The 16,439-nt window shown below is 40.6% G+C and overlaps 1 protein-coding gene across 1 annotated transcript; it reads left to right on the plus strand.

Moving 5' to 3' along the window:
* Window positions 1-7,563: 7,563 nt before the first annotated feature.
* Window positions 7,564-10,325, plus strand: LOC141632032 (uncharacterized). The gene is made up of 2 exons (XM_074444622.1): window positions 7,564-9,271; window positions 9,424-10,325. The coding sequence occupies exons 1-2, from the start codon at window positions 7,564-7,566 to the stop codon at window positions 10,323-10,325; spliced, it is 2,610 nt and encodes an 869-aa protein (XP_074300723.1).
* Window positions 10,326-16,439: the final 6,114 nt, after the last annotated feature.

Raw genomic sequence — 16,439 nt, forward strand, 5'->3', positions numbered from 1 at the left:
ACACAACTGCACCCAGCTCCAGATCGTGAGTAGGGTAATTCTCCTCATATTGCTTCAGCTGTCTCGAAGCATAGGCTATGACTTTCCCTCCCTGCATCAAAACACAACCAAGACCATTCTTTGAAGCGTCGGTATATACCTCAAAGTTCTCACAACCCTCTGGCAAGGCTAGGATAGGAGCTGTGGTCAAGCGTTCCTTTAGGGTTTGAAACGCCGTCTCACAACTCTCATCCCAAACAAATATGACTTCCTTCCTCATCAAGGATGTCATAGGCCGCGCTATGGTAGAGAAATCTTTCACAAATCTTCTGTAGTAGCCTGCAAGGCCTAAGAAACTCCGAATCTCAGCAACATTCTTCGGCGATTCCCACTTGGTAACGGCCTCAATCTTACTAGGATCCACGGATACCCCTTCTTAGATATAACATGGCCCCGGAAAAGCCACCTCCTCTAACCAGAACTCACACTTGGATAGCTTGGCATAAAGCTGATTATCTCTCAAAGTCTGCAGAACTATCCTCAAATGCTCCTCATGCTCTTCCTTAGTCTTAGAATAGACTAAGATATCGTCGATGAAAACAACCACAAACCTATCCAAAAACGGTGTAAAGATCCGATTCATCATGTCCATAAAAATTTCTTTGCGCATTGGTCAACCCAAAAGGCATCACCACGTACTCGTAGTGACCATATCGAGATCGGAACGCTGTTTTGGGAATATCCTCATCTGCTATCCTCAGCTGGTGATACCCCGACCTCAGATCAATCTTGGAAAACACACCTGCTCCACTTAGCTGATCAAACAAGTCATCAATCCTCGGCAACGGATACTTGTTCTTCAACGTGACACGATTGAGCTCTCGGTAATCAATGCACAATCGCATACTTCCATCTTTCTTCTTTACAAAAAGAATTGGAGCTCCCCACGGTGACACACTAGGCCTGATGTAACCCTTGCCTAGCAACTCATGTATCCTTTTTCAACTCGCCAACTCCTTAGGTGCCATACGGTAAGGTGCTTTAGATATAGGACCCGTTCCTGGCTTAAGCTCCACGCTGAAATCAACATCCCTCTTGGGAGGCAAACTCGGTATTTCCTCGGGAAAAACATCTTCAAACTCTCTCACCACGGATATCTCGGAAGGCTGTCGGTGACTCTACTCGGTGATCTCTCACATGACAAAGAATCAAGGGACACTTCTTCCTCAAACATGACTTTAAAGTCATCACAGCTATGAACCTACACTTAGGCTTTACCACAAACCCTCTATAGGACACTCTAACACCCTTGGGACCCTTTAAGGACACCCTCTTTTGCCGACAATCTATCCTGGCATCATACTTACCCAGCCAATCCATCCCGACAATCACCTCGAACCCATCCAAAGGAAACTCTAACAGTCTCTTCAAATCTACCCCTCCAACTACCATGGATACCCCCTTATACAGATTTGAGACACGACACACGACTCCTTGAAGGTATGAATACATCATCTTTTACAACCTCAAACTTTCCCAAACCCATAGACACAAAGATGACTCTTAGACACAAACGAATGTGTAGCCCCGGAATCAAACAAAACAAAGGACGGTACATTATGAACAAGAAAGGTACCGGTAACTACATGAGCATCATCCTGTGCTTCCTGCTTGTCCATCATGAAGAGCTTTCCACTATTTTTCTGTCCTCCACCCTGAACTGAAGCATTGGAGGTACTCGGCTTGGCTGCCGAATCCTGAGTGACGCTATTGTTCTAGCGCTGATAAGATCCACCACCACCGCGGTTGTAACCGCCCTGGTTGCCCTGTCCACTTCTGTTGCCCCATGAACCTCCCGGTCGGTTACTAGCGAAACTCTGAGTCGGCCCCTGAGAAAAATTCCCTGACCAAGCTCCTGAACCATTGACGGGCTTGTAGCTCGTGCATTCCCGTCTTTTGTGGCCTATCCCACCACAGTTGAAGCAAGTAAGGTTGGTGTTGTCACTCACAGCCCGACCCCCATTCTTTCCCCAACCACGAGATCCTCCCGAGAAACCAGCTCCACCAAAAAAAGCTTTAGCATGGTTGAAATTCCCTTTCTTGTTGGTTGGCTGACTGTTGTTTCCGCCATCAGCCTTTCTCTTTTCTGCAGCAATCCTCTCATCGATCTCTCTTGAGAGATCTACCATTCTCTCAGCTTGACCCGCTCTCAAGTACACTTCCTTGAGGTCAGTAGCAACCCCCAGGTGGCATACGACTCACGATCTTAGCAGATAAACCCCTCTCAAAACGGAGAGCCAAACCTCTCTGTCCTATCTGCATATCTTCAACATAACGAGATAGCTCCAAAAACCGATGATAGTAATCAGTGACTGTCATCTCCTCGGTCATGGTGAAGGAATCAAAGTCGGATCTCATCTTGTGTCGGATATGCTCCGGCACAAACTGCTCTCTCATAGCACTCTTCAACCCAGACCAAGGAATAGCTCCTTCCGCCTGGTAGTAAGCTCTAGCATCTTCCTTGACATTTTGCCACCAAACTGCAGCTTCACCTCTTAGGTAGTACACTACCTGCTCAACAATCATGTCCTCGGGGCACTTAACCATTTCCATGAGAGCTTTAATCTCACGGTGCCACTTCTCGAGTAGCTTTGGTTCACCTACCCCGTCATATGTAGGAGGGTGGAAATGAGCAATGTTGATGCTAAGCTGTGTTGCATCCATCGACTTCTCGTTCCCTTTTCCCACATTTTTGAGAGCTTCAAGGAGAGCCTCTTGTTGCTCAATCATGCGAGCAACCTCATCAAGAGTCATCTCTGAAGCTTGGATCTGCGCGGGAGTTCTTTTGGGCGGCATACTGAACTGACAAGAAACACGGAAACGTAAACACAAAAGCCTACCACTCAAAACGTAGTAACCTCCGCCAAAAGAACACTCGGCCGAGTATACAAACATACTCGGTCGAGTAACGAATACTCGGTCGAGTATTTCGACTCCAGAAGCGAACTTCAAAAACTCAAAAACAACACTCGGTCGGGTAAAACAACACTCGGCCGAGTAGACACTACTCGGTCGAGTATACCTCTTACTCGGTCGAGTTGTCACAAACAGTAGCTACTGCTACTCACTGTAAATCAATACTCGGTCGAGCTCTTGGTTACTCGGCCGAGTGCTCCCTACTCGGTCGAGTACCTGCCCTGCTCGGCCGAGTTACAAAATAGACGGGTATACAGTATAAAGTTCCCCTATCATGCTCACTATTCCCCGCAGCAAACGCATAATATTACGAGTTTAAATGCCATGTTATAATCACATCAGCATGCAATTCATATATCAAGAACTTTAATGCCACATTAGAATCATATCGAAGATACAATTCGTACATATGCTAAATCCAACATGACCAACATTCACAACCCGTCTCATCTACCATTCCTCCCATCACAACATTTAGGAACTTCAACACACATACTTTCAACTATCAACTTTTACCAACATGCATCTTCACATACATGCACATACAAAACCTAGCTCTCATCACACTTCCCCATGTTACCGGCTCGAGTTAGTGAGGGCCAATTTGCGACTCCGGGACGTCTCCCGAGTCTTTGCGGTAGCTCCAAACAACTCTCCCCGGGTTCATTTTACTTAGACTCCCTAGGTTCATTATATTCATTTGTTTAGGTGCCGGAATCTTCGTCTCTGATACCACTTTGTAACACCCCCTCATACCAAGGTGCCTTACCAGGACCACCCTACCATGAAAGTGTGTTACCATCTCGGTTGCCCGAGGTTAGTATATATCAAAAAGCGTCTGAACTGAGCACATTTATTAAAGTACTGTAAAGTGTAAAGCTTACATCATCCAAACTCAAATACTGTTTTAAACAAAATACAACTTCAAAGTCTGACAAATAAAGAAATCCAACTAAGACTCAGACGGTGATGCTATGACTCGTGATGGCACTCCTCCCAAGACAGTCCCCAAGCTCACACTAGCAATACCTGTCAAGCCTGCTCACCATCCCCGAATGGATCACCGCAGATTCCACAAACAACAACGGGGTCAGTATTACTCAACAATATAAGACAGACAAACGATACAATCAACTGATCATCTTCCAATTCCAATCTTTGTTCCCATACTGTAACCGACTACACACCAAAGTGTGTAGCCCTGCCAGATTACCCATCGCAACAGGTAATCCTCACCGCCAGTGGGTGACCGCAGCCGATCCCACCTAGTCCAGCTCCTCAATGAGCGACACACAATCCCTGTCCCTTAATGTGCACATCCCCTCCCGTGGCGGGTTCCACGGAGGGCGAACTAGGGTGTGAAGCCACTCCCGCAAGTGACTCCACCACAATCACAATCACAAGATATCACAGCCATCTCAACACCCTTACACCAACATCATCACCACAAACTCCATACTCCGATGATCAACAGATAACAATAAACACAACAACATGTCTTATAATAACAGTAAACTGAGTAGGAAACCCTACCTTAGAAATCAACAGTGGAAATGAACTTGCACACTCAGAAAGGCTCCTCTACGAAGTCTTCTCCTATATCATAATCATATCACACAATTACACATTGCACAACCCCCATATTCCCAATTCCATAATTATACAGTAACCCCAACGAATACAACAACATAGAATAAAACTTACCAACAAAGGGATGAGGGATTGTACGTAAGGACTCAAGAAGGTTTCGCAAACAACAAAGCAATTGGGTGATTAAGGAGTGATTAGGGAGAGATTAGGGTTAACGTAAAATGATGAAGTAGAAATGATGTTTTGAAAACTGACGCGGGATATAAAATAAATCTTAAACGCTCCCTAATCAAACCGTCAAAATAATACTCGCCAGATCGAATACTCGGTCGAGTAAAGTTATACTCGGCCGAGTATCCTCTACTCGGTCGAGTATTCACTATACTCGGCCGAGTATTCATCGGCAGAACCAAAACAACTCATAACAATAGCACTACTCGGCCGAGTAGGCTCTACTCGGTCGAGTAGTCACCAAAGAAAATCCGTAGTGTTACAGGTAGAGATTAAGAGATGCAAGGAATAATAAAAACTAGAATTAAACTAAAGAATAAAGGGGGAGAGATTACAGAGTTTAGATCCAGAGAATAGAGAGAGGGAACAACGTCGTACTAAAACTAAACTAATCTATTGATCTGTTCTCGTATTCGCCCCCCTAAATGACCTAATAATCTCTTATTTATAAGAGATAATTATTATTACTCCCTCCAATTTTCTATTATCTTCCCTCTTTCCTTTTTCACACAAGTTTGATTATCTTCCCTCTTTCCTTTTTTGGTAAGTTTTATTCATTTTTTTTATTAATTTCTCTCTCCTAAAAGATCAACAACTCTCATTACTTTATCTATTCTTTATTCATTATTCATTCTTTATTATTTTCTCTCCCCTATAAATTTCACAACTTACAATACTTTATTCTACTTTATTCCTTTTTTCTTCCCCTTTCTTAATTTTTGTGCCCAAAAGAAAGGGGAAGATAAAAGAAAATTGGAGGGAGTATAAGATAAACTGAGATAAAATTAAAAGGTCACGTACTCGGAACATGATGAGAGAGAAAGTCTAGTAAGAGAGGCGATTTAGGGATACGTTTTCATTTCTGCAATGGCACGTACTCAGAAAAATTCCCCTAAATCTAATAGAACAATCAAATTAATATCACAAAATCTACAAAAAAATACACCAATTAGTACTAATAAATCACATAATAAAGCTAGTGGATCGAGATATCGAATCATTGATCAGGATGATGACGAGTCTTTGGGGATTAATCACCTGGATGCTCGCTCGTCTGAAAAGGATTCGATTATCCGGCCATATAATCTCAGTTCTGTTATGGATTCCATCTCGGAAGAAGGGAGCGGCTCTGAGTCTGAATGGACGGAGGTTCAAGGTAGGGTTCAAACTTCTGATTCAGAAACTGATTCTATGGTAAGACCCTTACAGCTTACTAATGAAGATGTTGATTCTGAATTAAAATTTTGGTCTACTGCGGTCTTTTGTTATGTACTTGGGGCGAATCCTCCTTTTAAAGTTATTGATGGTTTTATTAAGCGCGTATGGAGATACACTGATTTTGATAAGATTTCATTTAATTCTAATGGTACTTTCCTGGTGCGTTTTAAGAATGAGGAAATGAAATTGAGGGTGTTGCAAGCAGGACCAATTTTCTTTGACAATAAACCTCTGATTGTTAAGGAATGGACCCCGGAATCTAAAATGGTGAAGGAAGCTGTTGATGTAGTGCCTATTTGGATTCGTTTTTATGGCCTTCCATTGAAGTTCTGGGGGAATGCGTTGATGAAGATTGCAGGTCTTGTGGGTAAGCCAGTGAGATGTGACAGCAATACCTTGCTGAAAACCTTCCTTGCGCATGTTAGGATTATGGTGGAGGTTAAAATTGGGACTGAATTACCTGATGTCATTCATTTTGCTGATGAACTTGACAACAATCACAGGCAAATTGTTCACTATGAATGGAAGCCCATTTTGTGCATGGCTTGTCAGGGATTGGGTCATATTGCCAGGGACTGCAGAAAAGCTAAGAATTCTAAGGGTTCTAGGCCAGTTCCACAGGTCTGGAGACCTAAGAAGGTTCCACAGAATGTGACAGTTCCTCTTGCTGAGCATGGGGTGGCACCTGAACAATCTGAACTACCTGAACAACCTATGGTTCAAGCTCGGGGTCCTTTGGGTCTTAAGAGTTTAGGGGGGATGGCTACTCCTATGCCAGGGATGGTTACACCAATGCCAACTATTCTGACGTCCTTCACACCTGCCAGAATCATTACCAAGATGACTAGGCATGGTGGGATGTGTTTGGGCAGTGGGACAAGCACTTATATGGAGGTTTTGGAACATTCTGTTCATTACAGGAGAGTCCTTGCAGGGGAAATGGAGGGTAGTTCTGCTCAAAAGGAAAATGGGTAGCATTGGTTTTTGGAATGTGAGGGGTATTAATAGTGTAAATAAACAGAAGGAGGTTAGCTATTTTCTGCATAATAATAACATAGGAGTTTTTGGTTTATTAGAAACTAGAGTCAGGGTTAATGCTATCAATAAAGTTCATCAGGGAATTGGTGATAAATGGAGTCTGGTGCATAATACCTCTGTTCATGATGGGGGTAGAATTTGGATAATTTAGGATTCTGGAAACTATATTGTTGATATCATTAATATTGAAGCTCAAGTAATTCATGTTAAGATCTCTTGTATTAATGGTCAGACATGGTGGATGTCAGTTATCTATGGATTTAATAAGGTCCATGAACGAATTCCTTTATGGGATTCTTTGAGAAATATGAGGCAAGTTGTTAATGGCCCTTGGTTGGTCATGGGTGATTTCAATAATGTTCTTGCTATGTGTGAAAGAGTGGGGTCTGAAGTTTCCAATTATGAATTAAGAGGATTTCAGGATTGTGTGGATGATTGTGGTCTTGTTGACCTTCCTGCCCATGGTGCCTTTTCACCTGGAACAACAAACATGAACCAGGTGCCATGGTGTTCAGTAGGATTGATAGAGCCATGAGTAATGATGAGTGGCTTGATCAATTCCCTGAGGTTATTCCTATGTTTCATCCTGAAGGGATGTTTGATCACTGTCCCTGCACTATTAATTTGGTTGCTGGTGTTGACAGAAGAAAGGGGTCTTTTAAGTATTTTAACATGTGGGGTAAGGACCCTCAGTTTCTTGAATTAGTCCAAGAAGTTTGGGACAAGCCTCTGTATGGTATTAAAATGTTCCACGTGGTGAAGAGGCTGAAAATGCTTAAACATCCTCTGAAGGGGTTGAATGGTACTGCTTTTGCTAACATAGAAACCTCAGCTAAGATTGCTAAGCATCACCTTTATGTTGTTCAGGAAAAACTTCATGCTGATCCACTCAACTTGCTGATTCAGCAGGAAGTCAATGAAGCTTCCAATTGTTATAGGGATTTGGAGAATGCTAGGAGGAGTTTCTTGGCTCAAAAAGCTAAGGCACACTGGATGCAGGAGGGTGATGACAACACTAGCTATTTTCATAGCATTATTAAAGCTAGAAGAATGAGCAATAAGATCCTGACTATTCAGGATATGGCAGGGCATCATTGTAATACCATTCCTGAAATTGAAGAGGCCTTCATTGCTTATTATAAAGCTCTCCTAGGCTCTAGTAAGCCTGTCAGGAAGATTCATGTCCCTGTTGTGAGGAATGGGAAGGTGGTGAGTAATGAGCAAGGGGAGGAGATGGTTAGGGATGTTACTATTGAAGAAATTCAGATTGCTTTAAAGTCTATTCCTGCCAACAAATCCCCAGGGCCAGATGGTTATACCTCTCAGTTTTTCAAGGATGCATCAGTGATCATTGAAAAGGGTATTATTGAGGCTGTGCAGGAATTTTTCATTTCTGGGCAGCTGTTAAGACAGGTGAACTCCACTACACTTACCCTTATACCTAAAAAAACTCGACCTGTTACTGTTACTAATTTCAGACCTATTGCGTGTTGCAATGTCCTGTACAAAATCATTTCTAAGGTTTTATGTAATAGACTGGCTAAAGTTTTGCCTTCTATTATAAGTGAATCCCAAAGTGCATTCATCCAGGGTAGGGACATTGTGGACAATATACTGATTTGTCATGACCTAGTGAGGCTTTATAAGAGGAGAACTTGCTCTCCCAGAAGTATTATGAAGATAGATTTAAAGAAAGCTTATGATTCAGTAGAGTGGAGTTTTATTGAGCAAATGCTACATGCCTTGAAATTTCCAGAAAGAATGATTACTTGGATCATGACTTGTGTGACTACTCCTAGTTACACCATTGCACTTAATGGGTCTTCTTTTGGGTATTTCCCTGGCAAAAGGGGGATTAGGGAGGGGGATCCCTTATCTCCCCTCCTATTCACTATTTGTATGGATTATCTGAGTAGGGTTTTGGAAGAAGTCACTAGCAGGGTTGAGTTCAATTATCACCCTCTCTGTAGACCATTAAAGTTAACTCACCTCTGCTTTGCTGATGACCTGTTGATGTTTAGTAGGGGTGACAGAACTTCCATTAAGGTGCTTCTTAGGGCTTTTGCTTCTTTCTCTTGCTCATCTGGTTTGGAAATGAACACTGAAAAGTCGGACATTTATTTTAATGGTATGGAGCAAGGTGAGATAGACTACATTCTGAGAATTTCTGGTTTCAAGCCTGGTGTCTTTCCATTTAGATACCTGGGGGTACCCATTTATCATAAAAGGATGGGCATTGGTAACTGTACAAGACTCATTGAGAAGATGGTGACTAGAATTCGAAGCTGGGGGCTAAGAAACTAAGTTATGCAGGGAGGCTTGTCCTCATTAAAGTTGGTCTTAGTCAGCTTCACTCCTATTGGACTCGTATTTTTGTTATCCCTCTTACAGTAATTGATAGGATTGAAGGAATTTGTAGGAACTACCTCTGGTCTGGTTCCGACCAGTATGGTAAAACTCCTACTGTCAACTGGGCTAATATTTGCAAAGACAAGAAGCATGGTGGCTTGGGTATTGTTAATTCCAGAATATGGAAAACTACTATGATTGGCAAATACACTAGTTGGCTGGCTATGAAGAGTGATCACCTTTGGCTGAGGTGGGTTTGTCATGTTTATATGAAAGGAAGGGACTGGTTTGATTATAAACCCTCTGTTAACACTAGTTGGACTTGGAGGAAAATCTGTCAAGTAAAGGACATTATGAAAGATGGTTTTGCTACTGAGACTTGGGCTGTACTACCAGGTAGTTATCTTGTGTCCAATGGGTATAAATGGCTTATGGGGCAACAGCATCATGTAACCTGGTATCCTCTGATATGGAATAAGACCATGTTGCCTAGACATGCCTTTATTGGCTGGCTTATAGTCCAGGGGCGCCTGATGACTAGGGATAGGCTCTTTAAGTTTGGGATCACTACTGATATGGTTTGTGCAATATGCTCTTCACATAATGAAACTCATCAGCACTTGTTCTCTGATTGTACTTATAGCACACTTTGCTGGGACCTCCTCAATGGATGGCTTGGCCTGTCAATTCCTAAGACAAGAGTGGTGGATTGGTTTATTACTTGGAGATGCCCCTTGTTGATGAAGAAGCAGATTATTGGGGCTGCAATTGTAGCCTTATGGTATCACATTTGGACTGCTAGGAACATTGCGAGAATTGAAGCTAGAGTATTGGCGCCTAGATACATCCTGCGGCAAGTAAAGCAAGATATACAAGGGAGGTGCCAAGAACGAAAATGGACTTTGAAGATGACTAAATTACTATGGGAGCCAGTGTATGTTTAGTATCGATTACCTGATGTATTAGATTGGAAAATGCCTTGTAGTTTGGTGATAGTGTAAACTTAATTATCCATATTATTAATATATTTTCACATTTTCACCAAAAAAAAACTTAAAAGGTCTCGACTTGAAATATACTTCGTCAGACTTGATTTGCTCGATCGACCAACTATAAGTTAGTCGATCGAGAGGTATCTTCCCAAAAAGCTTTCGATCGTACAGTAAATTGCTCAAAAGTGGTCGATCAAATAATTAAGTATTCGATCGAGTAGATTAGGTGGTCGATCGAGTGGTTAAAGGGGTCGATCGAGTATATTAACCCTTCGATCGAGCAATGTTCAGCGCGTAATTCCTGCTTTGCGCACTGAATTTCAAACGGTCGCCATTTATTCGTTACTTGTTGGAAACAAGCGATTTTCGTGGACTTGGAAAGCGAAGAGAATAAGCTTTCACCTCCAGTTGGAATCACTTGAATATCAGTTGTAGAACTCGAGATATGGCTCTTCAAAATAGGGACTAGTACTTTAAAGCTCTTCCTTTGCTCGCCTAGCTACCTTGCTTCTACGCGCATCACCAAATAGTAGTTTCCAAGGTCCGACTCAACTCATCTCCTAAATGCACGCATAGGGACATCTTCTAAACTTGATTCCACTTCTCTTTAGTTCATTCCTGCAAATAGGACAAGAGAAACCAAAGTAGACAATTCGGGGGACATTTGTAGCTTAATACTGCGAAATATGCATAGAAATGCGTGCAAATATGGTACAAAAAGTCTATATAAAATGCATGCATCAAACCTCCCCAAACTAAACCTTTGCTTATCCCCAAGCAAACTATATGCAACTAACTAATGGAACGGAGTGAAACTCAGAGCTAGCTACAAATCGTCCACCTAAACCAGTTTAATGCAACAAATTAACAAAATAGCAACAATGTCAGATGCAAACGAGTTATGAAGATGTTTATGAAAATAGCTAAACCGTCGACCTTGCAAGACCTTTAAAATTGGACTCTCACGGGTCACTCTCTCTCAATGAAGCAAAGGGTAAGCATATAGATATAAGAGAGAAAGAAATATAGTCGCTCACCTAAACTACGACCTACATAAACATGCATGCAATCTAATATGATAGACAATTCTAGCTACCGTGCACATACACTCCATCCAATCAAGGTCCTGTCACATGCCGAGTGCTTACAAAAGATTTGGAAAGTGAGATAATAGGTAAGAAGGGGGAAAATGTTTTGGGAATGTGGAGGTATAAGCCAAGCTAGTAGTCTAAACAAAACCAATAATACAACATCCCGCTTCTAATCCATCTAAAAACTTAAGCACAATTGCCTTTATTCGGCATAAAAACTCACTAAACCAAATAATAACAACTCCTTATGAGATATAATGAGAGCATAGGAGCAAAACCGATACTATTCAAACTCATTTTCATATTTTCATTTCTTTTTTTTTTTTTCAACATTCTCCTTTTCCAAGACTACCAACTCCCAAAATTACAATGCAAACCAGATTTGGCACAATAAGCAACATACCCGCAAAAACAAACACTAAAGTAGCTTGACAAGGCAGGCTAAATTTGGATGTAGTTAAGGGGTCAAAAGGCAAATTTGGCTAAATGTGGAGTTAATGGGTAGTAATGAAATAAAGGGTATGTAAGCACCTCTCCTACATGTGACACCAACCACTAACCCGAATGTATACAGGCAATAAGAAATTGAATTTTATACTTATGCAATTTAATGTTACATGTTATACAAGGAGTAACTACTCACAACTCTACATGAACTGGTCATAGATGTCACCAGTTTATACAGCTCTAAATCCTTAGAAATTATAAGTAGGTTGCCAAAATCTCAAGTCAAGTCTATTCGTTCAGCTAAATTTAAACATAAACTCGTAGATTATGCAAAAGACGTACTAAAAGATGTTAGTTTATGCAAGGCTTAAGCAAAATGACTAAGTGTAGTGCAATTTCATCATCAGAAACTACCGTTCCGACTCAACCTATATGCTAAAAGAAACATGATTTTTTGAAGTTTCGAATTTTTTTATTTTTATGAGATTTTTGAATTTTTGAAATTAAAATAAACAATGCATGCAAAAATTAAACGTGCTAACTGAAATGCAATAAAGACAATATGCAGACACGGATATGGATGCATATACCCTCCCCCAAACCAAGTTGTACAATGCCCTAATTGTACTCAACAGCTAACAACAACAGCAAATGGGAAAAGGGAAAATGCAAACTAAAGGAAATGAAGGAGATAAAGAGCTAAGAAACTCACAAAATAGCGTGACATAAGGAGAGACCTCCCCAAACCAGCCAGTAACATGGGAGGTCGTAGTAGCAACACCGGAGCAACTCAATTCGCGAAAAGAATGCAAGTGTACCTGCAATTATGCAAACAGCGCCCCAAAAATACTACCAAACCCAAATCTAAAATGTTCCGCAATCTATAGTCGATAAAACTAATTATTAAACACGCAATAAAAACTAAAATGTTTGAAAAATCCAACTAAGCATAAAAATCCGGGTTGCCTCCCGGTCAGCACTAGTTTCAGATAGGTCCCAGCTCGACCTTCTTTTCTTCATCCACCCACGCAAATCAATGGCCCACAACAAGGCTTCTGACTAAAAGCGGTCCCTTCAGCATCCATGATTTTCACTTTTGGTCACCACAGCACATCATCAGAAGAACAACGACTCTTTACAGCATCAACTACGCCACGTCTTCTCTTGGCCTTATCCCACGCCTTGTTCTTATGTGGGATGGAATCTTCAAATCCTCCTCCCGGGTCTTCTAACCTGTTAAGACATGTGTAAGAAGAAACAAAACAATATTCCTCCATGTTGGCGGAGGCGTCAAATCAACAACAATATATGATTTAATGGAAGGATTATAAGGAACCTCATCGGGATCAATAAAAGGAATAGCATTACCTTCAATTGGATAGGATTGGTCTTCAATTACCTTCTTATCGTCATCCGGGATAGGCGTAAGTGACAAATCAACATTGTCCATAGCCAAATAATTCGATCGAGAGAGAACAGTACACGATCGAGATGTTTCCTCGCCAAAACTGCTCGATCGAACACTTGCATTAGTTCGATCGAGGTCTTCCTCGTACAAACTGTTCGATCAAATGTTGAATTCTGTTCGATTGAGCTCTCCCTCATATAATTCATTCAATCGAACACTGTAGCTAGTTCGATCAAATTTTTGTTGTTGTACAGTGCAGAAGTCTTCGTAGGATGCTTCATTTTCTACTAAATCTTCGAATTCCGAGTCATACATATCATCATCGTTAATAGGCAACTCAGGTCCTTCATAGGAAAGACCGCTTTCGGTACAGATAACATATACCGTTTCTGAGTGCCTAAAATCCAACTCAACAGCTAATTGAGCTATTTGGGACTAAAATCTCTTGAAATAAGCTTCTATAGATTTATCAGATTCTTGCACTAGAAGTCCAAGTGTTTTCACTAAAGACTTCCATTCAGCAATCTCTTCCTTGTTGATAGTAGAGAGAGAAACCTGCTCCGGCGGAAAAGAAAATAAAGGCTTTTGAAAGCCTTGCTGCTGAATCGGATGTGGCGGCACATAGTAATTATATGGCGAAAGTGGAGAATAGTTTGGGTAACCCCCACTTTGAGAACCATAACGACCTTGTCTATACTGCTGATAGGCATAGACTCGGTCATTCTTCGCATAACAAGTAACAGCATCGTGCCCCGCAACACCACATCTCTCACAAAATGCCACCTGATGCACCATGAGATAGAACATAGGTGCAAGATCAAAGGTACTCAAGCCTTCCCTTTGATGATCTTCTCCTAATAATCCTGTTTAGCTAAACCTATAGGACCAATCAAAACAGCACTAAAAAAGAAGATAAGAACTGCTTCAAGGAATAAATTCCTTGAGGCTAAAGACAAACTCAAATAAAACAAGTAAATAGCGTTGCCTCCCCGGCAACGGCGCCAATATTTGATGAGGCTGTCGCAACCTATCAAAAATAAACCCGAGGGGTCTCTAACTAATGCAGCTAGGGAAGTCGGTGTCGAATCCACAGGGAGGCTATGTTGCTATCTACTTGCTAATCTAAGTCTGTCGGTGTCACAAGATTAGGGTTTTGATTGGAAACTAAACTTAAACAATGATAAATAAAGAGTCTAGCAGTAAAGGAAAGAGACTAGGATTGTATTTTCATCAATAAATGTCAGATAATTGCAGCTAAGGTCACAAATCAATCACATGTATCAGTCTAAGGTGTATTGAAAAGGTCCTTCAGGTCCGCTATTCACCCTAAAATACTACTAACTTAGCTTCCGCCCTCATTAGAGTATCCTAAAGAATCGTAGCAAGTCTAACTCCTTCCAATCTTCCGATCTTGGTCAGAGTTTGCCAAAAACAACTAGAACAATTATGCGCATTAACTGTCTAATCGTCATTAAAAGCTACTTATAACAACAAAGACATGAAACAAGCATCAGATCTGCAAACCTATTTAGAAACTATCGTCTATTCATTGATTCCCCTAAATCCTAGCGAGAGGATTAGCTAAACATGATTGAAACAATGAATCTAACTGTAACGATTGCAATAACTAAATCAAGCATATTATAAAGAGAATTAAATAACAACTTAAACTAATTAAAAAACAATTAGAGAAGAACAAGGATTAATGGAGTAGAGATTAAGAGATGCAAGGAATAATAAAAACTAGAATTAAACTAAAGAATAAAAGGGGAGAGATTACATAGTTTAGATCCAGAGAATAGAGAAAGGGAACAACGTCGTACTAAAACTAAACTAATCTACTAATCTGTCGTCGTATTCGCCCCCCTAAATGACCTAATAATCTCTTATTTATAAGAGAATTAAACTAAGATAAAATTAGAAGGTCTCGACTTGAAATATGCTGCGTCAGACTTGATTTGCTCGATCGACCAACTATAATTTAGTCGATCGAGAGGTATCTTCCCAAAAAGCTTTCGATCGAACAGTAAAGTGCTCAAAAGTGGTCAATCGAATACTTAAGTGCTCGATCGAGTAGATTAGGTGGCCGATCGAGTGGTTAAAGGGGTCGATCTAGTAGATTAACCCTTCGATCGAACAATGTTCAGCGCGTAATTCCTGCTTTGCGCACTGAACTTCAAACGGCCGCCATTTCTTCGTTACTTGTTGGAAACAAGTGATTTTCATGGCGTTGGAAAGCTAAGAGGATAAGCTTTTACCTCCAGTTAGAATCACATGAATATCAGTTTTAGAATTTGAGATATGGCTCTTCAAAGTAGGCACTAGTAATTTGAAGCTCTTCCTTTGCTCGTCTAGCTACCTTGTTTCTACGCGCATCACCAAATAGTAGTTTCCAAGCTCCGATTCAACTCATCTCCTAAATGCACGCATAGGGACATGTTCTAAGCTTGATTCCACTTCTCTTTGATTCATTCCTGCAAATAGGATAAGAGAAACCAAAGTAGACAATTCGGGGGACATTTGTAGCTTAATATTGCGAAATATGCATAGAAATGCGTGCAAATATGGTACAAAAAGTCTATATAAAATGCACGCATCAGTGGACTTTGTTAATTTTTTTTTTAAAATGTATAAAGAGTACGTAGTACTATACTCCTGGGAGTATAGTCTAAGATTATGTTCATCAATAACATTTATCATAAGAAAAAAAATCATCAAAAAGTAATACTCCGTAATAAATAAGAATTTTTCTATCATGTGACCAATGGGCACATGTATTGGGCACATGATAAGGAGCCAATTAAGGAAATAATCACACCATTAATTCTCTAAGCATGGTAGTTATGAGTTCACTATTCAAAATCTCATGATATATTGGTGTAATTATTTCCTTAATTGACTCTTTATCATGTGGAATCTACATAGTATAAAAGCCAAGTTTTTTATTGGCTGCTGAGTTTTAAGAATAATTAACATATGGGTCATATCATATTTTCTATGCCAATTAATTACCCTCTCTACTCAACTCAATTCATATTATAATTAATCAACTTCAAATATAGATCTAAAGAACATCTAAAATCTAAAATTTACAAAATTTACAAAATTATATCTAAAGAA

The sequence above is a fragment of the Silene latifolia genome, chromosome Y, assembly GCF_048544455.1.
Source record: "Silene latifolia isolate original U9 population chromosome Y, ASM4854445v1, whole genome shotgun sequence".
NCBI lineage: Eukaryota > Viridiplantae > Streptophyta > Magnoliopsida > Caryophyllales > Caryophyllaceae > Silene > Silene latifolia.

Excerpts from the sequence above, each read along its gene's own strand:
- LOC141632032 (XM_074444622.1), top strand. The coding sequence starts at position 7,564 with ATGAGTAATGATGAGTGGCTTGATCAATTCCCTGAGGTTATTCCTATG. Across the intron at positions 9,272-9,423 it reads TCATAAAAGGATGGGCATTG|TAATTGATAGGATTGAAGGA; the intron begins GTAACTGTACAA and ends TCCCTCTTACAG.